We start from the raw sequence: 26144 nt of genomic DNA on the forward strand, positions 1-26144 counted from the left end.
TCCAATGCTAATTAATTTATATTATTTAACACTATATGATTTTAATTATATTATTTTTATCTTTACAATTTTATTAGTATGTGATTTAGTTTTTATTATTAAGAAAAATATTTTTTTGACATTTTATTAATATTTTCAAATTGTTAGTTTAGGTTATTTGATATGATATTATTATTCTAATGTTTTTTTTTTGGGTAGTGTTAAATTATATATAATGCTAAATTATATATAATGCTAATAGTAATAATTTTGATTAACCACGCCCAGTGGGACTCAAACCCACAATCGCTTGATTAGAAGTCAAGCACCTTATCCATTAGGCCATGGGCGCCTCATCCATTAAATCATGGGCGCTTACTAATTACTCTAATGTTATGAGTTCAAATTTTGTTAATGACGATATTTTAAATATTTTTATATCAACATATTATTAATTAGTGATTTGAGAATCATTATTTTCGTTGAATCTAGCCACATAAGCATATTTAACAGTTTAACTGAAGATGTTAATAATTTTACTTTAGTATTTTATTTTTAACAGTATAAGAATTAAATTGACCAATTTTATAATACATGTACTAAATTGAATATATATATATATATATATATATATATATATATATATATATATATATATATATATATGTATGTATGTATGTATGTATGTATGTATGTATGTATGTATATATATATATATATATATATATAATATATAATATATAATAATAATAATAATAATAATAATAATAATAGAAGTGGTTGAATAAGCTTTCCCGCCCAAATTCAGGGTTATTTTAGTAATATCAAACATTTGGATAAAAATGTCATTTTACATGTATTTACACCTATAAATACAACCCTAATCGCATCCCCTACCGGCCGACTCCGACGGCCTACCACCGACACAACCAGCAGCGGTGCAACTGGCAATGGTGCTTCTGCCTAAGCTACTTCTGGGTTGTCCTGATCATCTGAATCCTCATCCTCTTGGCCGCCATCATCGGTGCTATCTTCTACGTTCTCTATCGCCCCTAGCGCCTCACATTCTTCGTCTCTTCCCTCAAGATCTCCCAATTCAACCTCACCACCACCGCAGCCGACGACACCACACGCCTCACCACCAAGCTCAACTTAACCCTCTCGGCCAAAAACCCTAACAAGAAATTGAACTACACCTACGACCCCATCTCCCTCACCACATTCGCCTTCCAAGTAACCCTAGCCAACGTATCCTTCCCGAGTTTCCCCAACTACCCAAATAACGTCACAATAATCCACTCAACCCACTCGCCCCACCTCCCAAGTTCTCGACGTCGATTCCGTCTTGGAACTCAATTCAGATCTTAAGAGAAGATGCAGATTGCCCATCATGATTGTGATAGACACCATGGTTGTGCTAAAGCTTGAGAAATTAAAGAGCAAGTAGTTTGGGATTAGAGTGACCTGCGAGGGAATCCATAGCCAAACTCCCAAGGGGAAAACGCCAGCCATGGCCACCACTTCCGATGCGAGTTGTAAGGTTGATCTCAGAATCAAGATCTGGAAATGGACTTTCTAATTTTAGATAATTTTTGTTCAATTTCGGAGTGGATATTAGTAGAATTATATGAAACTCGAGGGATTGAAATAAATAGTGAAAACGTAACTATGTTTAGAATCAGGCTCGAATCTTCTATATGGTGCAAGATCTTGGCAATTAATTAATACTAATTTTAGTAGCATTTTATTAGTTAGCTTATTGGATATGATTGAAATGAGTAGTGATAAATTATATAGCATTTTATTAGTTAGCTTATTGGATATGATTAAAATGAGTAGTGATAAATAATATAGCATTTTATTAGTTAGCTTATTGGATATGATTGAAATGAGTAGTGATATATTATATATAATGCTAACAATGTTCATTAAACACGCCCAGTGGGACTTGAACCCACAATCGCTTGATTAGAAGTCAAGCGCCTTATCCATTAGGCCATGGGCGCCTCATTCATTAAGGCATGGGCTCTTACTAATTATTCTAATGTTATGAGTTCAAATTCTTGTTAATGACGACATTTAAATATTTTTATATTAACATATTATTAATTAGTGATTTGAGAGTCATATTATTTCCATTGAATCTAGCAACATCAACATATTAACAGTTTAACTAATGATGCTAATAATTTTACTTTAGTATTTTATTTTTAATAGTATAAGAATTAAATTGATCAATTTTATAATACGTGTACTAAATTGAATATTTTATAATAAAATAATTAGTAATAGTGCACTTAAACAAATAAAATCTCATTAAATAATATATGGACTAGAAAGTTTAATGCACAAAGTTATTTATGTAGTATTTGTCTACCGTAGTCTGTATATGCACATCAATTTTTGAAGCCTTGAAACCAATCAAGAGTAGACAATCTTGAAGGCGTTTGAACCATGTACATGGTGCTTGCTTCAAACCATATATATAGAGATCGACTTTTGTAGTTTGTAGACATGAGCAGAAAACTTGTTGTCAATATACCCTGGTGGTTTCTTTATGTAAACATTCTCACTTAGACAACCATTGAGGAAGGCATTGTGAACATCAAGTTGTATGATAGACCAATCTTTTATTATAGCAAGAAATAAGAGAAGTCTTACTGTAGTTGGTTTGATGACCAGACTGAAAGTGTCAACATAATTTTCTACTTCAACCTAATTGAATCCTTTTGCAAAAAGTTTGGCTTTGTATAGTTCAATTGTACCATCAACTTTTATTTTGATTTGAAACACTCATTTGCATCCAATGACGTTCATATCTCGTTCATGTAGAACCAACTTCCAAGTGATGTTGTGTAGGAGAACATTGAATTCTTCGTCCATTGCTACTTGCCATTCAAGGCTCCTTACATGTTGGGAATGGCAAGTGGGTTCGAATTCATCTACACATGTAATTAGAGCTTTGTTAAATGTGGAGTCACAAGTCATGTGTCATAAGAGTATAGAATATGTACGTTGATTCTGGGGTGGTGATCGACGTCGTTTGGGCCTCGACTGTAACATGGGGACGACATGGTTGTGTCGATCTCTTGCATCCTATTTTACTTGGTACGTTGACACCGCCAAAGATATCGCATCCGGAGTCGAAGTAAAAACCTGTGGAGGAGTTTTAACTGTAAAGGGAAAACATTCTCATCAAATCGGACATGGAAAATAGTAATAATTTTTCTAGTATTTAGATTCAAGAAAAGATATCCTCTAAATGAGTCTAGGTACCCAAAGAAGACAGACGAAGCAAAATGATACTCTATTTTGTGTTTATTGTAGGTGACGGTAAATATGTTACGGGTATACTTTGAGTATTATTAATCTTAGTGTTGAGTACAATGTTGAGTGCAGTGTTCAGTACAGTGTTCAGTACAATAGTGAGCTCTAGTTTAGAAAATGTTTCCTCCCTCCCTTCAAGTGTGAGCGTCTTTTTATATTCCTGAGCGCAACGACTCTCTGCTTCACCTTCAATGCGTAGTAAGTGGATGTTAATGCTGAGGAGTCGTTGGAGTGGATGTTAATGCTGGGGATCCGTTGGAGTGGCTACTCATCTTTAATGTGTAATAATGCGTAATGGCTTGTTTGTCGTCCGTTCATTGTCTTCGGGTCAGTGCTGGTCCTAGTCGAATGCTGCTTGCCTAATTACTCTCTCAGTAGGGACGGAGATAGGAAAAACATAGACAACCAAAGACACGGAGAAACGAATAGTTAGGAGTTGTAGTATTGATGATTTCATACGGACTCAAATTGTTTAAGGTTTCAAAAGGCATGCGATTAATTAGAAATGCCAAAATTTCGTAAGCATAACTCCAAGATCTAGTTGGGACATAAGCTTGAGTAAGTAAGGTGATAAGTACATATTTAGTTCATATTAACTTGCATTTTACCTCATATTTAATCATATTTTCAAGCTCTAAAATGTTGATGTCATGTTAAAAGTGTTTGAAAAACATACATGCGCAGCGGAAGCATCAAATTACTTTTTCATGATTCTATGTTTAAGGAGGAAGTTAGAAAGGTTTACCCTTGAAGCGTGCTATGGCAGAATCAAAACCGTCCAATCGTCTGGCCTCTAGTCCGTCCACCGGTCGAGCACGCGAGAACTCCCAGAGATTTCTACGTGAAAACTATTTTTCTGACTAATCTCTGTCTAACTTTTTTTTAACTTAAGAAATAGGGCAAGGCTATATATATAGCCTTGTTTGGGCCCAAATGTGCTAGCCTTTAAAAGCCCAAAACTACCCAATATTGAATTTATCCATTAATCAATTATTAATGTATTAAATTCGATATCGATAACTCTTTATCAATTTCTTTTAAAGTTCTCAGCATTACCACGAACCATTAAGGTGTGACTTTCTAGGTTCACAGTCGAACTAGCAACGAGTAATATTTAATAACTCATTATTAAATAACTCATAAGTCATGAGTGACACCTAGCAGTATGTCATGACTACCTAGTTGACAATGAATATATTTTAATATATTATAATGAACCTTTTCGTTACAAATATCATGCATCATTCCTTCCACACAACACTTGTTCCGAACCAGATAAAGGTCATGGTCAAACTTGGTCAAACCCATAAACCCGGTCAATATGTCTATTCAATATTCTTAACCTGAAGTCCAACTTCATTATACTCTGGCTAGAGATTCTCGTTGTATGATTATTGAATTAGACTGGAACATCCTTGTTACCTCAAGGCGGTGGATCCTCTATTTAACGCATACATGTCTCCGTACAATACTGAACTAGGCCACCAAGTACACTTATAGTCCCATAAGGAACAAAAGACGCATACTGGAAAAAACTAGTCCATCATATGTACGAGACAACCATGTCGTCTCAAGTCAAAGGATTATTGCATACTTGTAACATACAACATACCGATGACACGTAGGTAAACACCATGCGGTACGTTGTAGTCAGTCAATGTTCAATGACTTGTTCTCTAATAATCATCCACATGTTCACTCTCTATATCTCTTACAGAATGGCATGAGACTCACCATAAGAAGGACAATGTGCTAGTCTTATCGGAATTCTAATGCCAATTAGAATTCCTATGACTAGGAACATTTTTACAATACTTCATTTATTAATTCTTCGTCACTCATATTCTTAACACTTAAGAATGAAGAATTAAGAAGATTGTATAGAATAATATCAAATATTAACTAAGCCTTAATAAATTAAATAAAACAATTATTTATTATATTTATTTAATAATAAATTAATGCCCAAAACAATAAATGTTGGCTCCTAGGGCATACATGTCTAACAAAAAGAACTCTTATTTTCTTTGTTTGTGCGTTTAGGTACAATATCTCTCACTTGAAGAAAAAAACACTTGTATTTTCATGCATTTTGGACGATATAAGAGTCAAACGGATCATTTTGAATGTATTTAGGATCAATGGATCCAAAGAGAAGCTAAGGAGATGGATAAAATACTTCCAAGAGATCAATGCATTGCAATTCTCGTACATCATGTCAACGTCTTAGTATTTCTATTAATATCTTAGGATATGAATGTCAAAATAAAGTTATTCATACGTCATTGGAAATAAAGCTCAAAGGAATATAACTTCCATGAAGACCATCAAGACTCATTTTGAATTTAAAGTGGTCAAAAAATAGCAAGGAAGTCATTCTGCCGGAAAATTGCACAAGGAGAAGAGTACCTCACGGGCGCCCACACAGGCGTATTATTGCCCATGCACCACTACTCTACAAAATGGTTTTATTTTTGTTTTGCGCATGGGTGGGTACATGCCTATGTCCTTGGCTGCATGGGTGTCCCATGTTCACTATTTACGCCTATTTTCAACCATGTCTACTCTATTCCGACCCACACTCGAACCCTAGCTGCTATATTTCATTTCCTTTCATATTTTAGGGTTAGATTAGGCTTAGACTAAGGTTTCTAAACATATTAGAAGGTTGTATTGAAGGATTTATGCTTGGATTTCAAGGCTTTACCATCTATTTCAATAGATAAGCTCTATTTCCCTTTTGTCTCTTTATTTTACCATGTTTATGCTTTACACTTGTGCTTTTGTGTTCTTTATGTTATTGATTCATGAAGTTATTTTAGTGGCTTAGGTTAGGGATTTATTGCCTATCTTGATGTTATTTATGAGATTATTGCATAAGGGGTATAACTCTAATCTGGGTTCATATGTTTGTGAAGGATTGTGATTGAATCTTGTTAATGCTTGGTGTAAACCATTCATTAGCATGTATTTGGAGAGTTCCTTGCTGCGATTAAATTTGGGTGAAGAACTCAAGTCATTCCTTGCACAACCTAATTTCTCATCTCTCTATGAAAGTAGGAGAAGATTTGGGAAGCCTTGAAGCTTTGTGAGCTTGATGAGCTTGGGGTTCATGCATCACGAAAGTGGGACAATCCTTTGTTCTAATCCTTGTCGCATTGACCACGAAAGTGGCGGTCAAAATTCCTTCGTGTATTCCCTCTTAATCCCTTGATTATTTGTTCTCCTTAATCACATAGGCTATTATAGCATCTAGAGTGTGATATTTCTTAACTTGAGCCCTATCTTTTCTTATTGTGTTTATTTTATATTTTAAGTGTGTTAATTACTATTGATTTGTCTATCTATGTTTATGAGTGTGCTTCCATTGTTATGGGTTCAAGGCTTTAGTGTCTAGAAGTTAGGTATTGCACAAATACATTCCATAGCACCAATCTTCAGTTGAACGACATTGTACGTTTGTAAACTCACTATCATTATTTTGATACATCATAAGGTTAATCTAGTTTCAATAATGTGCTTGTGATGTCTTTCAACACGCCCGTTTTGTTCATGTGTGTAAGCGCATGACTGGCAATGGTTTATACCAAAATTGACAAAGAGTTCATCTAGCTTTCTATATTCACCTCCTAGATTATACTAAATGGCTTTTATTTTTCAAGAAAAGGTTCACTCAACCAATGCTTTAAACCTATGAAAAAAAAAACATAGATGTCTTTCAGTTTCATGGGAAAAAACCAAGTATATCGAGAGTAATCATCAACAAAAATAATAAAATAACGATTACCCCCATTAGATAAAACAAGGGATAGTCCCCAAATATCTGTGTAAACTAAATCTAATACAGAAGAACTATATTTAGTGACTCTTTCTAGAGGAAATCGTGAGGATTTCCCAAGTTGATAATCAGAACAAAGTGTACTACTATTAGTTGATGACTTTGACACTGGACAATGGCGTAGAATGTTGTGTAAGGCTCTAGAATGGGGTGACCTAGATGATTGTGCCGAACATCTGATGATGCTTTTTATGCAAAGAATGTCATAGATTTTTATACTAAAATTTTGTATAACCCCCCCGCCCCCTTCTTGATCCTTCTCCTTTAAGTAGAACTTGGTTGATGGTGAGATCCTTTACAACAAACAAGGATGTATGAAATTCAAAGAAAATATTATTTTCAATGGGAAAATGTTTGACAGAAGAAGGTTGGCTAGATCAGGAGCATGTAACAAATTTTGTAGTTGAAGGGATCGTGAGGAAGATGATATAGAAGTTTCTCAATACCATAAATATTCAAACATGCACCATTACAAATTTTAACCTCAAACAAAAAGACTTTTCTTTTCAGCGATAAGTGAAGTCAGGCCTCGTATCAGCCCTAGGGAATACTTTCTAGTTCGGCGCTTGCAAGGTCGGACCTCGTAACACCCCTAGGGAAAGCTTAGCGTTTTCTCAACCAAGGGTTTCCTTGGCCAAGAACAAGTTCTTTCGTTCGGTGATGAGCGAGGTCAGACCTCGTAACTACCCTAGGGGAAGCTTAGCTTTTTCTCAGGCAAGGGTTGCCTTGACACAGAACGAGCTCTTTCATTCGGTGATGAGCGAGGTTGGACCTTGTACCACCCCTAGGGAATACTTTGTTGTTTGGTGCCAGTGAGGTCATACCTCATAACACCCCTAGGGAAAGCTTAGCTCTTTCTCAGCCAAGGGTTGCCTTGGCTAAGAACGAGGTATTCCGTTCAGTGATGAGTGGGTCGGGCCTCGTACCATCCCTAGGGAATACTTTCATATTCAGCGCCAGCGAGGTCAGACCCCGTAATGCCCCTAGGGAAAACATAGCTTTTTCTCAGCCAAGGGTTGCCTTTGCCATGAACGAACTCTTTCGTTCGGTAATGAGTGAGGTTGGACCTCGTACCTAGGGGTGAGCAAAAAATAAGACCAATCGAAAAATCGATGACCGATAACCAAATCGACCGAAAATTTTGTTTTTCGGCCGGTTATGGGTTATTACCTTAAAAAAATCGGTCATTTTGGTTTTTTGGTCGATTATTAGTTTTGGACCAAAAAAATCAAACCTACTTAAAAATCGAGGAAGAGGCCCACACATTTTGACTTAGCCCATTACTTTTCGGTTATATATTAGCTCAATACTAATTTACACTATAAAGTTTAAATATAAAATATTAAAGTAACCTAGCCAGTAGCCACTTAGCTAGTGTATTCCGTGTGTGTACAAGACTAAGCCCTAAATCCCTAAAATTCCTCTTCAGAGCTTAGTACTTCAGTCTTCACTTCTCGGCTTCACCTATGAGGTTTCAACGCTGCGAGGCTGCGACACTGCCTTTTGCTACCTGTTGCCCTGCTCTACGCAACCGCCGACTTGCTGTCCTGGACTTACGAATTGTGATTGGCGATGAGACCCATTAAGAAGAAGTTTCGCCTTCATTCTGGTCTATCTGCAGCGAGTCGGTCAAGTTTTACTCCTTCAAATCATAGTGTAAGTTCTCTCAATCTCCATAGACCATAGCTACTTAGAATGTGTTCTGGTTCTAGGGTTATGAAATCATAGGGATTTAGGGCTTAGTTCTATAGCTGCTTGATATAGGTTTCTTCCATAGGTTTTTATTAGAATGTATTTAGATTTTAGAACGTGTTCTGGTTCTAGCCTTTTAGGGTTATGAAATCATTTTTATTAGAATGTATTTGGGGTTGAAATCATTTTCTTTTGTCATTTGTAGGATGTTGGTTGAGGTGGCTGAGCTCGAGCTCCCTATGGCCATAGTGGCTGAGCTCGAGCTCCTAGTACTTGTGGTGGCTGAGCTTGGGCTCCTTGCACACATAGTGGCCGAGCTCAGGCTCATGTAAGTCTCTCAAGGCGAACTCGGCAAGCCATGAGCTTGGATTCTCAAAGTAAAATGAATCCTTCACCATGAGCTCAATATATCACGAGCCCGACTTCCCGACAAATCATGACCACAACTTCGCGGGGCGAGGAAGGTTCTTCAACACGAGCTTGAATTCTAGGAAGATGAGAGAAATATGAGTCATTCGGCATGTGCTCGGGAAATCAAGAGCATGTCCACTCGAGATAATACCGAGTCCTTCACTGTGTGCTCGGCTAAAGCGGTGTTCGATTAAACTGAGGTTGGCTATGAGCCAAAGTAAAGCTTGCTCGAGCCCCTCCTCCCTCCATGGAATTGAGGTAGGCCACTTGGGGTTGCAAATTAGGAGAATTGACTTCCACATCGGCTCATGCTCGGGTTTGAGTTCGTTCATCCTCCTCAATGTTGTGCTGATGGTCGCGGCGAATTGTCCTGATCATCAACTTTAGTTCCTTGCACTTGTGGAGGCCAGGCACCCAGCATCGGGGCGAGGTGAGGGTCGACTTGCCTTGAACAACCCCATATAGTGCCCTGATGCCAAGTTGAGGGGGCAGCACTACTCCTTGGAGCCCCTCGACAAGGCTGGTTAGCAAAGTTGCGGCTAGTTGGATCGCGAACAATTCATCTTGCGGTTGCTATTGAGTTGGTCCCGTAGGTCTGCTTCAGGCCGTTCCCACTCGAGGTGAGGTGGGTGCTACGAGAGTTATGAGAGTTGCGTGAATTGGACCTCGTCATTGCTATGGCAGGTGAAAAAAATAGGGAGCACGCTCGAGCTTGTATGTTGAGCTTTCAATGAAAGAACCAATGATAGATTAAATTAACCCGGGTTTTCTGAATTACTTAACTCAATAATAAAGAAATGAATAAATGGATAATGAAATGGAAAATACAAGGAATATGTGTTGAGGAGACAAGATTTGTATTAATAAGCGTTATAGGACGATTACAAGTTAATGAATGATGTCCTAATGAGACAATAACAAGCTAATTTATACTAAAGCTAACCCTTAACCGCCGCCAAGAGAATAGGGCAGGTGGTTGGATCTTCTTTGATCATGTCTATAATCGAAGTCGAGGCCACCCTTGGGCGACCCTAGGCCGAGGTCGGTTTTCCGAGTTATTCTCGTTTCTTCACAGGTTGGTTTGCCCTGAATCCATCTATCATCTACAATGGTTACTCATTAAGAAAATTTATTTCAAAATTTGTCTAGACTCATACTCTTAATTAAAAAATTCATAAATGTTTACAAATTTGCCTAAATACGTAATATAGTTAGAGACTACATTAGTTCATACAAATTTATAATTAACAAAATATAAAATATGAAATATAATTACGAAAATAAAATTATTAAATTAACTAAATGTGTATTCATAAATATTTAGAAATTTACTTCAATACATACATATACTTATGGACTATATTAATTATACAAAATTAAAATACTAATTTTGTTAATTTCTAAGTGTAATTATCTTAATTATAAATCTAGAAATTTAAATTATAATTAGGGAAATTATATTATAGAATTTTCTTTAAATACATTAATAAATATTATGTGCATATACAATGTATTGTACAATCATATAATGAAGTTCGTCCTATTAGAGATTAAATTTACTCATGCAAAATTTGAAATTTACATATATTTTTTTAAACTTTTAAATATAATTCTCTTCGTTATTATTCATATTGTTAAAATTATAATATATATGATATACAATTAAGAATAAATCAATTTAATTAATGAATTTTCTCTATAAATTTATATAAATATGTATATGATTAGAGATTGTAGTAACCATACAAAATTTTAATTTTAATTTTGTATGCTATGAAAATAGATACTTGACCAAATATATGAAAGTCAAACTATATTATTGTATTGTATATTTTAATATACTTTAATTTTTTATTTAAATTCATAATGAAATTGATGGATATATTGGACTTGGGTTCAGAGCAAACCGACCCCGGGAGGAAAGCTAGAGTATTCGAAGCAACTCTGCAATCGATCTTGACCTCGGCCTTGGGTGCCCGGTGTACCCAAGGCCGGTTGTGGCCTCGACCTTCGGCATAGTGCACTTCAGGCCAACCTTGGTTTGGAGTGCCTCGTGCACCCACAACCGGCCTTAACCTGGGGTGCCCCGCGCACCCGAGGTCGGCCTCGACCGGGGATGCCTCGCACACCCAAAGCCAGCCTCAGCATGGGATGCCTTGCACACTTAAGGCCGAACTCAGCTTGGGGTGCCCCGCACACCCAAGGTCGGCCTTGGCTTGGGATGCCCCACGCACTTAAGGCCAACCTCGAACTAGGGTGCCCTGCACACCCAAGGTCGGCCCCCGACCTCGGCCACGGACTCGGTCAAAGTAGTTAGCCACCCGCCTATTCTCATAGAGGCGGTTAGTGGGCAACTTTAGTATAAATTAGTTTGTTCTTGTCTTGTTAAGACATCATTCTACCATCTAACTTCTTGTAATAGCATTACACTGATATCAATACAAACTTTGTCTCCGTGACTCACAAATCTTGTCTTTTTCATCTAATTATTTATTTATTATTTGGTTAAGTAATTTGGACTACCCGGGTTAATTTAATCAATTAGACATAATTTATTATGTGCTTCGCACGGATAAAATACTAATGTTACTTCAAATAAATTGAATGGAGGATTTTTTAAGTCATATTTATATGATTTCATATTTACTTCAAGAAATTTAAACTTTGAAATAAGGTGCAGTCGTGCAAATTGTTTTATGTAACAGTTCGTTTGGTTCGCTGAAAAATATTTGAAGGAAATGAAATTCAAATTCCATGGAAAACAAATTACCAGGAAAACAAATTACCAGGAAAATAGATTCCATTGTTTCGTTGGTGTAAAGACCATTATGCCCCTCAAAAGATGTATAAATAAATAGGTAATTATGTAATTAAGAAACTTTTATAAGGATAAAATAGTCGAAGCATGTTATTTTTTTCCAAATTTTGTGGAAAATAAAATTCCACCTCTTTGCAAGGATTTCTCATTTTCCAATGAAAAATGTTTTCCATCCAACCAAATATCCTAAGATATTTCTTTATCAATTAATTAAGTAATATAAATGGTTTTTTTTTTAAATGAGAAATACTCTGTAGCGACAAACAGCAAAATCTACGGTCCATAAATGCCTGGCATTTTCCTTTTCTTCAACTCAAAAAGAAAACTGAAAAAGTTGAGGGGAATCCCAACGTTTTTAGTCATAGACTCATAGAATACCTCCCTAAACTCAGAAAGTCATAGAGAGAGAGAGTGTGTGTGAAAAGAGAGAAACGACATGGAGAAGGAGAGAGAGCAACTTGTGTACTTGGCTAGGCTAGCGGAGCAAGCTGAAAGATATGATGGTATTCAATTTCGATATTATATTTTCTCCCACTTCTTGATTTATTTCACTTGAATTTTCTTATTTTTATGCTTTTTTTTTTTCCTGTGTTTTGCACAGTTTTGTTTTTAGATTCTTGTGCTTCTGGTTTGGGTGTTATTAAAGTTGTAAAACTTGCTGTTTTCTGTTTTCTGTTACTGTGGATTTCTATAATTTTGCTGATTTGAGGTTGATTTCTATCCCTTAAAATTGCAATTTCTCTGTGACTGTAGGCCATTGCGAAATTTCTTGTAGTTAAGTCGTGTTCTTGATGAGCTTTGTGGTGGTTAGAATATTTTTACATAGAGTATCATTAGTCACTACTAATATCACTATAGTGATAAATGATTCAACAAAAGTTGATTTGCCCAACGCTGTGTTTCAACAGATTGCTTTATATTGCTTCTTGTGTAATATGGAAATGTCAAATATCAGGTGATTTAAGGTATGGTTTTGGAATTAGGATTTGACAGTGAAATGTCCTTAGTAAAAACCCCACTTTATAAAGATGATTCTTGTTAGGATCAAGTGCTCAGTCTTAAGTGCACCGTTTTTGCTCTTGAGACCTGGCTCTGATACCACTTGTTAAGATCAAGCACTTACGACTATGCTAAAAGCTATAGCTAGTAGCGAATGTGCAGCTTTATTTCTTTATAGACCATCGTCACATTTTCGAGAGGCAGGGTGCAGGGTGCTGGACTTGGCCCTTTATTGGCCTCCGCCCAACAATTCTTTCAATTTGACAAATGCTGAGTTGAGTTTCACTTGTTCAGTTGCAGCATGATTACTTTGCGATATGCCATTTTTACTTGAAATTTCGTAATAGATATTACTCTTCCTTGCTCCTTATCCAGAGATGGTTGAAGCCATGAAGAAAGTTGCAAAGCTGAATGTAGAACTGACTGTTGAGGAGAGGAACTTGGTATCTGTTGGGTATAAGAATGTTATTGGGGCAAGGCGGGCTTCGTGGCGAATATTATCTTCTATTGAACAGAAGGAGGATAGTAAGGGACATGAGCAGAATGTGAAGAGGATCAAGAGTTACCGTCAGAGGGTTGAAGATGAGCTTACAAAGATATGCACCGATATTTTATCGGTGATCGATGAACACCTTATTCCATCTTCTGCAACTGGAGAATCTACTGTTTTCTACTACAAGATGTGAGTTTCTTTCCCTCCTTTCTCTTCCTAACTGTTACTACTAGTTTGGAGCAAAAAAAAAAGTGTTACTACTAGTACTATTTTCGTGTAATGTATCTTTAGTTTTTGAAGTTTTATCTTTACTCTTTTCTTCTCTGTGGTGTGTGGCGGGGGTATTTATTTATGCCCAGTGGGCCGAATCTATTGATATTTAACCTATCTTACCTACATATGGCTGAGTTGTAAAGTGCCTAACTGATGTTGCACTCTCCAACTTTCACAGGAAGGGAGATTATTATCGTTACTTGGCAGAGTTCAAAGCAGGTGATGATCGTAAAGGTGCAGCAGATCAGTCACTTAAGGCTTATGAGGTTTTATTCTATCTTATCTTTAGTTATTCCAATTTGCTAACAATTTATTGCTGTGTATTTATTTACAAACTGAACCGTTGTAATGTATAACTGTTCTTACATTTAGGAATGGTCCTAAAATTTATCTATATTTGCAGGCTGCTACTGCCACTGCAAGCACAGATCTTCCCCCAACTCATCCAATCAGACTTGGACTTGCATTGAACTTTTCTGTTTTCTACTATGAGATTTTGAACTCACCTGAGAGGTTTGACAGAGATTCTTGCGTTTCTTGGCATTTTAGATTTTTTTATTTTTTTTTATTTTTTTTTTTATGATTCAGTGGATTCTAGCTGTTACCCTACCTCTGTAAATCCAGTTATCACGTGGAACGAGAAAAGCATTGGCTTTTTAAATAAAAATTGAAATACATAGTGTAAAGAACTTCAGCAATGGGTCGTGGTTGAACTATTTTTCATTGAGCCTTCTGTTCGTTTTCTTTATATCTTGTTTACATTCAGAACGAAGACCTCCTTGAAGATTACCTTCAGCTTGTGAGTTTCTTAAATCTTTTGTTTGTTTATCTTAATCTCTAAGAGATGTTATCTACGGTGTGCAGGGCATGCCACCTGGCCAAACAAGCTTTCGATGAAGCTATTGCAGAACTTGATAGCCTCAATGAAGAATCCTACAAAGATAGTACCCTTATCATGCAGCTTCTTCGGGATAATCTCACATTGTGGACATCCGATCTTCCTGAGGAGGGAGGTCTGTGATGCTATTGATTTTTGTCTGAACTATTTAAATAAAATTGTTTATGTTAACAAATAACCAGTTTGACTGAGTTCAGATGCTATTATCCTGTAATTCAATAGCTTAAACCCGGGACATGATAAATGAAAAACTAGCTCCCTTTTCTTCAATTAATTTCCATATACTTGTTGGATCCCATCACATTAGGGTCAGCTAGTCCGACAAAGTTATTTCAACAAGGGGGCTTTAACCACTTGTTTTGTTTTGCAGGTGAGCAATCGAAGGCTGATGAACCTCAAGGAGAGGTATGATTTCTGAAGACTTATTGTTACCATTTGCTTTCCATATATTTTGAAATTGTCATTCTGAAATTGGGTTTTTCTTTTGGTATAACATTTACCCCTTTCCGTCCCATTTTATATATCTAATTCAGTTAACTACTTGACTCAAGTTGTTTATAATTCTACTTTTTTGTAATATTTAGTTTAGTATTAGTGCATAAAACATATATATATATATAAATCACATGAAGAATACTGTTAAATACAAAAAGGCACGAAGATATTACCATCTAAGATTGGGCCATATGCACATGGCCAAACCATACTAAAAAAGTGAATCCAATCAATTAGGTAGGTCTAACCCATGACCTTATAAACCCATAAGTTCTTTCTTATATTTTCAATGTGGGACTTTAGCAGTTACCTTCAAGTAAAGATGAGCTTTAGCAGTTACCTTCAAGTAAAGATGAAACTCAGCATGTAACATGATACACTAAAAACTTATTTGTTTGGATTTTGCAGAGCTAGTTGAAGTGTTCTAGATGAAAGGATTCTTTGGTCTGGTGATGCCAACTTGAACTTGTGGAAATAGTTTTCACATTAGTACAGGGATCGATGACCGTTGTGTTGTATTTTATCTGTCTACTCGGTGTTTCTATTCCATGAATCATTCCTACTCCTTCGCTTCCTAAATGATGTGTGTTTGTGTTTATGTTATCCGTACTGCATTGCATTTTAAAACATCATCGAGTTTGTGTGTTTTGCGGTGTTATGCGCTTCATTTCTGTTATTGGATTTTCAAAACATTGAGTTTGTTTACAGATAGATAGAAGGAAGGAGTGTAGAGTGAATTTAAGGGCAATTGTGTTATTACCAGAAAAAAGGAAAGAAAAGAAGGTTGAAGTTTTTGTCATGGTCATATAAGGCCAATAAGGGTGTGTTCGGTTTGCACATAGAAACTAAATATTTGATAATGGTAATGGATTTTAGTGAAAATATTATACATGTTTGGTAGTATGGGGGAATTAGAATGATTACTAATATTGATGTTTGATTATTTATAACTCTGTAATATAAATAAATATTTTAAAAATACAAAAATAAAAAATTTAGGCAATTGATTCTAATACAATGACATTCAAAGAGCATCAATATAAACAATAAAAAAATAAAAACAAAAATCTAAACATATTCATCCAAACTTAAAAATTAAATTACCAATAAGATAAATTGATACATATTTAAAAATTAGATTATCAATAAGATAGATTGATACATTTTTAAGGAACGAGGTTTTAATTGAATGGATAATCAAATCTCATAGTTGTGTTTTAAAAAATTATCAACTAATCACTAACTATGATTTTGATTCTCGTTGCTAATGTGAAAATCCATGAATCAAACACACCCTAAATGAATCCAAGAGCAGATCGAGGTGAATATGTTATGTAATGTAGTCTAGGCAGTGGTGATGTTATTGTTGGTAGTCTCCAAGAGGAAGGCTTTCAAGTGCTTGTGAAACTCCTTAGATTTCTCATAGATGAAGGCATGGCCTGAGTTCTTGATCACCACTAGTTGTGCATTTTCTCCCAGATGCCTGGAATTCAAAACAAGAATTACATTCTTGGATAGAAGAGTTAACCGACTTGGGGTGGGGTGAGGGCAAATTACAATAATTATTATTATTATTATTATTATTAGTATTATTTTAGAAAACTTATTATTATTATTATAAACAAACATACATGTGTGTATGTATAATAATAATAATAATAATAATAATATTATTATTATTATTATTATTATTTTGTATAAGGGTATTTATGTCCTTAAAACTTATTCCATTTCTATTCCTTTAACCAACCAAACATTGGAATACAATTCCTAAAGTTTATTCCTTCCGCGAACCAAACAATAGAATACAATTCTTATTCTATCCCTTACCTATTCCATTCCCTATAAAATACTATTCATATTCCCTCCAAATTCATTCCGTGAACCAAACGTGCTGTATAGTCAAAAACTTATTGTTCTCAAAAAAAAAAAACAAAAAAAAAAAAAAACACTATAGTCAGTGAATTGAATTGTATTAATTTATAAATATATGACAATTTTGAATTCTAATTTTCGAAAACATTTTATTAAAAAAAAAAGTGAATTTTCATCTTTATATAATGACTTTGTTTGGCAATCACTACTTAGTAGTCAGTGATCCGTGAAACAGTCTCACACAAGTTTTTTCTTAAAATAATTGAAACACCCAAAAGAAAAAAGTGAAAAAGCAATGTTAGCATTATGAATGAAAATAGACCGAGCCAAATCGAACATTAAAAATTAGGTTTACAAAAATCTAAGGCTTGAGCTTATAGGTAGCCTTGTGTTATGCAAATTATTACGTGGATCATGGTTCACATAGTGCTGTGTGGACAATAACAAAAAGTATATTTTTAATATATGAAATATACATTATTTATGTACTGAATGTACATACGTTAATATAATGTACATTCAGTACACAAATAATATACATTCCCGACAAATTATTGTGTGAATCATAGTCCACATAATTGTGTGAACCATAATTGCAATATACATTTTTGATATACTAAAAGTACATTGTTTGTGTACTGAAAATTATTTGATATTATATAAAAATTTATGTATTTTCAAATAATGTATTTTATTTATATAAGTAATGTACTTTTAATATATTAAAAAATATATCTTTTTTATGATTTCCATAAATATGAGTGAGGACCATAGTCCATGAAATAATGATTGCATTCTTAGTTGGCATGGCAAGAGAATGCATTGAAATGTGCAATTAATGAATAATAAATATGAAGAAGAGCAAGAAATTAAAGAAGCCCATCCGTCGGTCCAACTAACCCAGATCCAGAAAGGAACCTTTTCAATCTGTGAGCAAGTTGTATTGGAAATATCTTGTCCTGATCTCCCCATAAAATCAGAGTTGGCTGCACCCCACCCCACAAATGTGGAAACGTTTTTAATATTTCACTCAAACCCACAAAATTATAAATATAATAAAGAAAGATAATACAGAGTTAAAAGGAATATTATAACCAACCTGAGTGATCTTTGGAAGCTCAGACAGCTTCCTGTTATTAGCAATTGCACGAAGCAACTCTTTCTTCTCCTCTACATATTCTGTGAACATTTCCTGCATACCCATTCACCCACGAAAACAAAAATAGCTTATTAATGTCCGTGACATCAAAAAGTAAAAAAATTAATAACATCCTCACATTATTTTTGAGGTGCCACGTAAGAAAGAGAGGAGGAAAAGAAAAAAAAAAAAAACAAAAACAAAAAATAGAAAATCTGACTTTTCAAAAAAAATAATAAAATAAGCGCTAATGCGCTAGCGGGCGTGTGCAGGGCTAAGCGCCCTTGTGCGTGAAACGCGCACTGCTTCGTGTCCAATTCTTTTTCCATTGCGCTGCGGGACCCATAAAAAACCTCTATTTTGCAGGAGGAGCTCCACATTCTCTTTTTTCCCTCTCTCCTCCATGTTGACAAATCTACTCTCAAAAACGGTAAATAATCCACTAATATGAATACTCTAAGAAAGTAAGAATTAGATGTAGATATAGTAAAACTCATAATAATAAGTATTAAATTAATCATTAATACTTTAATATTTATTGGTCATGTAAATTAGCAGACCCTCTTACATTGGCCTAATACATTTTAGTAACCCAACTCCAACGCCCCCATACCTCCTATCGACAAAATATTTGGGATAATGTAAATCATGGTAACTCAATGACTTAACAAACGAGACCAAATGCACACGACATAATCCCACAAACAAGGCTAAATGCAAAAGACATAATTTCCGTATTGTCGCTGTTAAGTTTCGAATTTTAGTCTCTTACCTTTTTTTTTTTTTTTTTTTTTTTTTTGAAAAAGGTCTTTTATCTTAAATAGTGTTTACTGAACCAATGTGCTAAATCTGTGCAGACTTAAATTGCATATACTAGTACAATGAAAACATGTACACTATATTGTTTTGATTATTTATTAATTTTTGTAGAAATTGAAGTTGCACAATTAGTATATCATGCATTAGTGATCCTACTCAATGAACATGAAGTTAAAAAACATGAAGATATAGACATGGCCTCCAAATATTACCGATTTGCATTATCCTTTTTTTTTTTTTAATAATTCACATCTAAATAAAATGAAAATTAAATTTAACAATTTACTTATCATAGATCTCTTAACATACTATCATTTTTTTTTTAATTTATAAAAGCATATACATATTATAAAAGTTAAAAGATTGCAATTTTTAAAGATAAAGATTCAAATAGAGTTATGAACAGATACTGCATTCTAATAGAGTTAGTAGTATTCCAAAAAAAAGATAAAGATTCAAATCTAAATTTACTATATTGAAAAGGAATGCAACCAACCAACTATTAATTTATATCTTGAATATAGCACCAAAATTGAAAAACACAATATTAAATAGAACATGGATTGTCCCAAAAAGAAAAAGGAAAAGAAAAGGGGACACTGATGTAAATGGAAAATTATTTTGTGGAGGTAGGCGAGATCCAAAATACACAATTTACATATTGAGTGTTCATAATTTATATATTGATTATTCACTACTGAATGTTCACAATTTACATACTGAATGTTCATAATTCAAATTGTAAACAATCGATATATAAATTATGAGTATTTAGTATGTAAATGGACACAGATCCATTTCGCAAGGTGGATTCGGGTCTATGGTATAAATATTAGGTGTAAATTTAGTTTGTGAATTACAAATTTAGTCACGTGATATTTAGTATGGACCAAAATGAAACAAATGTTGTTCTAGAATATTAGAAAGAAAGGTACAGAAAAATTGAATGGTGCACGTCAAATCCACGCTGACAGAAAAATATATTTTATTATGAGTATATAATAATAAATTAATAATATGTTGGATTTGATCCAAATGGCATCAACGAACAAACTTTGTCTCACATTGGTGTATGAATGCCCACTTTTGATTGGTACAATGATGGAAATCTTTTTATAAAGAGAAAACAAGCAACCTACTTTATCCACCTTCCCACAATTTAACAAGCTTTACATTAATCTTCTTTTTACTCTATGTATAGGAGAGGTCTGGAGCCCTTTAAACCACTATATTCAAACTAATCTTCGTATGTATCGAACTGACCCAATTAAAAAATATTGATAATATTAATTTTTATGCGAAATGAAACTTTAAACATCTCCAATAACTATAAGGATATAATTTCCTCCATCCCATTTCAATACAATTTTTTTTTTATAATATATAGTTAAGCATTAACATATAAACTTTATATATTTAAAAATTATATTAACGAAAAAAAATTATATTAACGATATTATTAAACACAACAAACTAAATTTAAAATAATAAGAAAATACAAAAAAAAAATTAACAAATAAATAGTAAAACAGACAACCTGAAACAGTACTATAATTATAGAGACAATCTTGATAGTATCATATAAATAATTTATGATTTTTTACTTTTCCCAATTTTATTAAAGAGTAATGGTATTCACCCTTTCAAAAAAAGGTTTCCTTACGTTACATTTTCTAATTGAACAATTAACTTTCTTTTTAGTTAATAATGGAATAAACCAATTCAGGGACAATGACGAGAAATCATGTCAAAGGGGCCCTTATTAAATTACTAGATGCTTTCTAAATTAAAAATACAATATAAAAATGTTGAGAACTCCAAATAGTGTTTTTAGTTTTTAGGGCTTGTTTGGTTCACGAAAATTATTTGAGAAAAAATTGAAATTTAAATTCTATAGAAAAGAAATAACTAGAAAATTTGATTCCATTGTTTGGTTGATGAAAAAAATATTGAGAATATTAATTTCATTATTTTGTTGGGTTGAAATGATAATAAATAATGGGTATAAAGATTAAAATGCTCTTACACAATAAAGTAATATTGATTTTTAAATTAAAATATTACTCCGCATTATTTATAAAAGAGTTAATTCCAAAATTAGTTCCCTACTTTTAATTTGGACAATTTAGGTCCATTGACTTTCAAATTCTTTCCAATGTTGGTCATTTCGTCAAATTTTGGTTAAGTTGAGGTCAAATGAATGGGTAAATTTGTTCGTTCACCTGTATAGTGTATTATTACTCGTATTTCTCTTGTCTTATACACTACATATATGAATATAATCTCAGTCGAAGAAACTTTGACTGAGATTATATGGCTTCAATTGAGACTTCGACTGAGATTATATTCATATATACAACGTTCATGACAAGAGAAATACGAGTAATAATATACTAAACAGGTAAACGGACAACTTTATCCCTTTATTTGACCTCAACTTAATAAAAAATTGACTAAAGGACCAACATTGAAAATAATTTGAAAGTCAAGGGACCTAAATTGTCCAAATTAAAAGTCGTGGACTAAATTTGGAAAGTCAACATAATCGTAGGACGTTTCCTGGAATTAACTCTTTATAAAATACAATATCATAAATTAAAATATTATAATTATTAAAAAAAAATGATTACGTGTCATTATATTTGGACTTGATTGGTATGTTGTTAAAATGAGTCATCCTTCCATATCTGGAAAAATAAAAATAAGAAACTAGCAAAGAAATTGAAAATTTTTGTGGTATAGAAAGAAAGTATAATTACATACCTAATTTTTTAGATTTAGATTTGTGTATAAGTTAATTCCATCTGACACCTCTATCGTTCAAATTGTTATTCAATTATCAAATTTTAAATATTTATGATATTTTAGATCATACTTAGAAACAGGACAGCATAGGAAGGACTTACGTCTATGAAGTCGGTGAGCAAACAAGACGGCAACACCTTGGCCGGCGGTTTAACGAAGGTGAATCTCATCAGCTCCCTCATCTTCTCCGCCGTCTGCGGCAGCAGAATGTCGGCCGCCTCCTCCACATTGTCCACCGGAAACAGCCCCTCCTTCAGGTCCTTATCCTCCAAACACACCCCGGCGCAGCATATCACCACTTTCTCCACGCTGTCTCTGAACTGGGCCGCCAGGCTGTACGCCACGAACCCGCCGTAGCTCAGCCCGGCCACGTGGACTTTCCCGCCCACCGAGTTCGCCTCCAGCGCGCGTTTCACGCACTGCGCCTGGAACGCGTCGGACCGCTCGGGTCGGGTCGAGTAGGACTCCCCGAAGAACACCAGGTCCGGCACGTATATGTTGAAGTGCGGGGACAGGATCCGGACCGTGTCCCCCCACTGCCACATCGAGTTGGCTCCGAACCCGTGGAGGAGCACCAGGTCGGCTCGGGTCGACCTCCGGGTCTTCGGCACCCAGCAGTGCATGACGGTGCCGTCGCCGAGGTCGGTCACGGTGGATCGGAGCCCCGACCCGCTGAAAGTGGACCTCAGGCACCGGTTCTTCGAAGCTGTGAAGCTGAAGCACTTAACCATCACTGAAATTCTTAGGTTTTCTCACGCACACATACGTTTTAGTGAGTGAGAGAGAGAGACTGTGTGTGTGTGTGAGAGAGAGAGAGAGAGCTCAGAAACACAGAAGCATAGCTTATCGCGTTTGAGGATTTGCGTTTTGGTTCTTGCTTAAAGCTAAGAGGAGAAGGGGGGAGGGGAGTCGAATGAAAATATAGAAAAAGTTAGAGGGTAAATAAGTCATTTACTGTTTAAGAGTTAGGAAGTACGTTAAACCAGAATTCCAGAAACATTGGTCCATTACGACGTCAATTTCCTGGTTGGAGCTTTAATTTTCTGGTCTGGGCGGAAACATTGTTTACCAAACAACACTTTTGTTCTTGTACTACTCAAATATAATGCTATTGCATTGCTCAATTTTTAAAATATTAAAAATTAATACAAATAAAAACGTAAGTCCCAATGAAAATTTTCAAATTAATGAAAAAATATATATTTTTTGTGTAAATACGAAAAACAAAAATACGACTTATATTTCTTGTATTTCATGAGAAACACAAAATACAAGAAATGCAAGTTCTACTTGCGTTTCTCGTATAAATATAAGAAACTAAAGTACAACTTGCGTTTCTTGTATTTCATACGAAAAAACAATCTTTTCTTTAATTTAATAAACTCTAAAACCAAACGCCTTTCTCTGCTGCTCAACTCCGGCTTCCACTGTCAGCCTCCGGCCGGAGCTCTAATGGAGCTTTGAGCCGGCGGTTTTGGTCACATTCTATGTTTACTCTCGCTCTTTTTCCGCCCCGACCACCGTCGCAGCTCCGTCCGCCTCTGACCACCGCCACAGATCTTCTTCTTCCGTTTTCTCTTCCTTTGAATAAAATAATAGTAGGTAGGTATTGGCATTTGTGTTGGTAATCTTGAACTCCCAACCCTACTTTGACTTTACCCACTTTTTATTTTCTCTATTATTGTGTTTTCCTCTCGTTAGTTTCACGAGCATTTTTCCTCTCGTTACTTTCACGAGCTTTTCATTTTCATTAGCATAAATCGTTTAGTTTGGTTTCGACAAGTGTTGATCTTATCCTGGGCGAGCAAAAAAGAATGATGACGAAGACCCAGATTTTTGATAAAGCTTTAAGCTCCCTGAAGGAACATAGCTTCATAGTTATGAAACAGTCTGCGATTCAAGTTTTCTATAGCATAGTTAGAAAAGTTGTTTCTATGTCTGACTGTAAGGAATGGTTTACCATTTCATTGATCATTGATGTAAACGTTTTATGTTATGAATTAATGGAATAGCTACGATTACCTTCAAAAAAAAAAAAAACTCTATTGAGACTTGTGTGTGTGTGTGTGTTTTTTTTTTTTACCACAAATGCAAGTCTCGATAGAGTTTTTTCTAAAATTGTACAAATTTTTTTTTTTTTTAAACAAAAATTGTACAAATTTTAAAAAGTGTATACTTTTGTTAACTCCTATCAATTTTTTTCCATTTCAGTCATTAACTCTCGAAGAGGGCTTCTAGATCTAGGTCTAGGCCTAGATCCCATCCTTTTTAGCATCAAACTAGCAAGGCCTCAAGCCATCTTGAGACCTCAGTATCAGCCCAAGGGTTAGGTTGGGACTAAGCTTCCTTGTGAGCGTGCACCTTTGGCCCAAGGCGAGATGACTTGTATTACAAGGCATCTTTGGCCATAGATAGGGAAATTTGTCACACCTAAGGAAAAATTGAAATATGGAAAGTCTGGATATGCAAGGATGATAAAATTATTTTGAGGAAATAATCATTTCTCGTTAAAAATATCATTAGAAAAATTCAATGAAAAAATCTAGTTAGAAAAAGAGTACATGATATGTATGTATTTATCTTACACTAGCTACCTCATTAGAAATCTTTAATTAAGAAAATTATATCAAAACCTAATCAAATGAAAAAATAAAGGCTAAAGTGTCATTCGGCGCCATGAACCAATAGTGATTATTCATGCCGCACCCTCATCTTTCATAAGTGTTGTTCCGATGCACAAACCAAAATTTTTTGTTTGCCTAGACTTTTTTACAGCTTTCCCTGTTGCCCTGATGACGTGGAGCGGGTAATAAGGTGATTTGGCCTTATTTTTTAGTGACATGGTTTTATATCAATATTTGGCCTAATTTCTGAGTCCATGTAAGCCTTAATTTGAGTCCAGCAGCTCCGGCGAGAAGAACGTGTTGACTTTCGATCTGGGCGATGACAATGTTTCTCTACTTACGATTGAAGAGGGGATCTTGGAGGTCAAGGCCACCGTCGGTGACACGCATTTGGCGACGGGGATTCGGATAACAGAATGGTGAACCATTTTGTTCAGGAGTTTAGTCCCAAGGTGTTGAGGCAGTTGAGAACGGCGTGCGAGAGGGCTATTGTTTAATTTCCCCTGATTTTTCTCGTTATTAGCAACATCTGTTTCCTTTTGGACATGAGGTTCTGGCAGACATGTGAATCAAATTAGCCAAACATATTATTATACCTGAAACTAACCCATTCTAATATTCTATTCATTCTAATAATGTAAACGAAATTTGCATGTGACTTCCAACATTAGTTATTTAGAAATGTAGGAGCTGAGATCCCGTACTTCACCGCGAAGGCGGCTAAGACCATAACCACCTTCGCCTTCAACGAGTAGTTTGACAGAGCTTTCAGAATTCTAGTAACCTTCGCCCCTTACTTCGTCATTTGTCTTCGTCTTGAATGTCAACTGCACGTGTTCATGTTCAAATTACACCACCATCCCCACCAAGAAAGAACAAGTTTTCTCCACCTATTCCCACAACCAGCCTGACGTTCTAATTTTCTCCCACGCCTAGGGTCGAGGGGTTGCTGAGCTCCTGGCGTCCTGGCTTTTTGAGTCTTGGGTGCTCCATCTGTGCGTAGGGATAATTCTCAGGTGTAAGTGGCGAAAGTAAAGCTTTTTCGCAGAACCGGTGCGTATGGCCTAAGGTTCCGCAGAAGAAGGAGAATGAATGGAGTTGTTCGTATTGGAAGGTCTGGGTTGATAGTATGCATGGTTTGCTTTATCTAGACTGTGTTGCGTCTTCAACTTCGCATAGGACAAACGACCGAGTTTGACTCCCCATTTGAAAAGGAATATGATGAGATGCAGGCATGCAGTACATACTACGACGTTTTTATAGCACAACTTGCAATGAAGGTTAGGACAGCTCCTCATTATGCTTCCAACCTGAGTGTTCTTTGTTTCCTGATTCATTCATATCAATTGCTTCCAATTAATAGTATTTCGTTGACCTTAGGAGGCGTAAGCTATGGCCCTTTCATGACGCTTTCTAGAGATATTCAAGAACTTTCCCCTCTGCTGTCTATATTACTTCTCTATCTTGGACTCAACAATACTTCAATCATTGGTTTCATGTTGCCTGTGTAAGTAGACCCCATCTGTATGCCGCAATTGATAGTACAGAACGAAGGTAGCGAAAGGGGATAATAAAAAAACCATGCAAGCTAAGAAACGAAAGAGATGGGGGGGGGGGGGGGGGGGGTTAAAAAAAAAAAAAAAAAGGAAAAAAAAAAAAA

The 26144-nt window shown here is 35.3% G+C and overlaps 2 protein-coding genes, 2 non-coding genes and 1 pseudogene across 6 annotated transcripts; 2 read left to right on the forward strand and 3 right to left on the reverse strand.

Annotated features, from left to right (window-relative positions):
* Window positions 1-258: 258 nt before the first annotated feature.
* Window positions 259-331, reverse strand: TRNAR-UCU. The gene has a single exon. It is a non-coding gene; the product is annotated as a tRNA-Arg (tRNA).
* A 521-nt stretch (window positions 332-852) lies between these two features.
* Window positions 853-1558, forward strand: LOC116020316 (annotated as a pseudogene).
* A 354-nt stretch (window positions 1559-1912) lies between these two features.
* Window positions 1913-1985, reverse strand: TRNAR-UCU. Its single transcript has one exon. It is a non-coding gene; the product is annotated as a tRNA-Arg (tRNA).
* A 10398-nt stretch (window positions 1986-12383) lies between these two features.
* LOC116019519 (14-3-3 protein 7) lies at window positions 12384-15872 on the forward strand. Its single transcript, XM_031259764.1, has 7 exons — window positions 12384-12568; window positions 13440-13746; window positions 14009-14096; window positions 14234-14343; window positions 14695-14843; window positions 15099-15133; window positions 15632-15872. The coding sequence occupies exons 1-7, from the start codon at window positions 12502-12504 to the stop codon at window positions 15635-15637; spliced, it is 762 nt and encodes a 253-aa protein (XP_031115624.1). The 5' UTR covers window positions 12384-12501; the 3' UTR covers window positions 15638-15872.
* Window positions 15873-16337: 465 nt separating this feature from the next.
* LOC116019518 (lipase 1-like) lies at window positions 16338-22757 on the reverse strand. 3 transcript variants are annotated; one of them, XM_031259761.1, is made up of 4 exons: window positions 21962-22757; window positions 18198-18290; window positions 18017-18084; window positions 16338-16706 (listed from the first exon to the last, which is right to left on the reverse strand). In XM_031259761.1, exons 1-4 carry the CDS (start codon window positions 22589-22591, stop codon window positions 16568-16570), a joined length of 930 nt encoding a protein of 309 aa, XP_031115621.1. In that variant the 5' UTR covers window positions 22592-22757; the 3' UTR covers window positions 16338-16567. The 3 variants fall into 3 exon arrangements, with proteins under 3 accessions (XP_031115621.1, XP_031115620.1, XP_031115622.1); XM_031259760.1 differs by having other exon boundaries at window positions 17999-18084; window positions 21962-22756; XM_031259762.1 differs by lacking the exon at window positions 18017-18084.
* Between the last annotated feature and the right edge of the window lie 3387 nt (window positions 22758-26144).

The sequence above is a fragment of the Ipomoea triloba genome, chromosome 5 (genome assembly GCF_003576645.1).
Source record: "Ipomoea triloba cultivar NCNSP0323 chromosome 5, ASM357664v1".
NCBI classification, from domain to species: domain Eukaryota; kingdom Viridiplantae; phylum Streptophyta; class Magnoliopsida; order Solanales; family Convolvulaceae; genus Ipomoea; species Ipomoea triloba.

Excerpts from the sequence above, each read along its gene's own strand:
- LOC116019519 (XM_031259764.1), top strand. The coding sequence starts at position 12,502 with ATGGAGAAGGAGAGAGAGCAACTTGTGTACTTGGCTAGGCTAGCGGAG. Across the intron at positions 13,747-14,008 it reads ACTGTTTTCTACTACAAGAT|GAAGGGAGATTATTATCGTT; the intron begins GTGAGTTTCTTT and ends CAACTTTCACAG. Across the intron at positions 14,097-14,233 it reads AGTCACTTAAGGCTTATGAG|GCTGCTACTGCCACTGCAAG; the intron begins GTTTTATTCTAT and ends CTATATTTGCAG.
- LOC116019518 (XM_031259760.1), bottom strand. The coding sequence starts at position 22,591 with ATGGTTAAGTGCTTCAGCTTCACAGCTTCGAAGAACCGGTGCCTGAGG. Across the intron at positions 18,291-21,961 it reads TGCTCACCGACTTCATAGAC|GAAATGTTCACAGAATATGT; the intron begins GTAAGTCCTTCC and ends ATGGGTATGCAG. Across the intron at positions 18,085-18,197 it reads AGCTTCCAAAGATCACTCAG|CCAACTCTGATTTTATGGGG; the intron begins GTTGGTTATAAT and ends GGTGGGGTGCAG.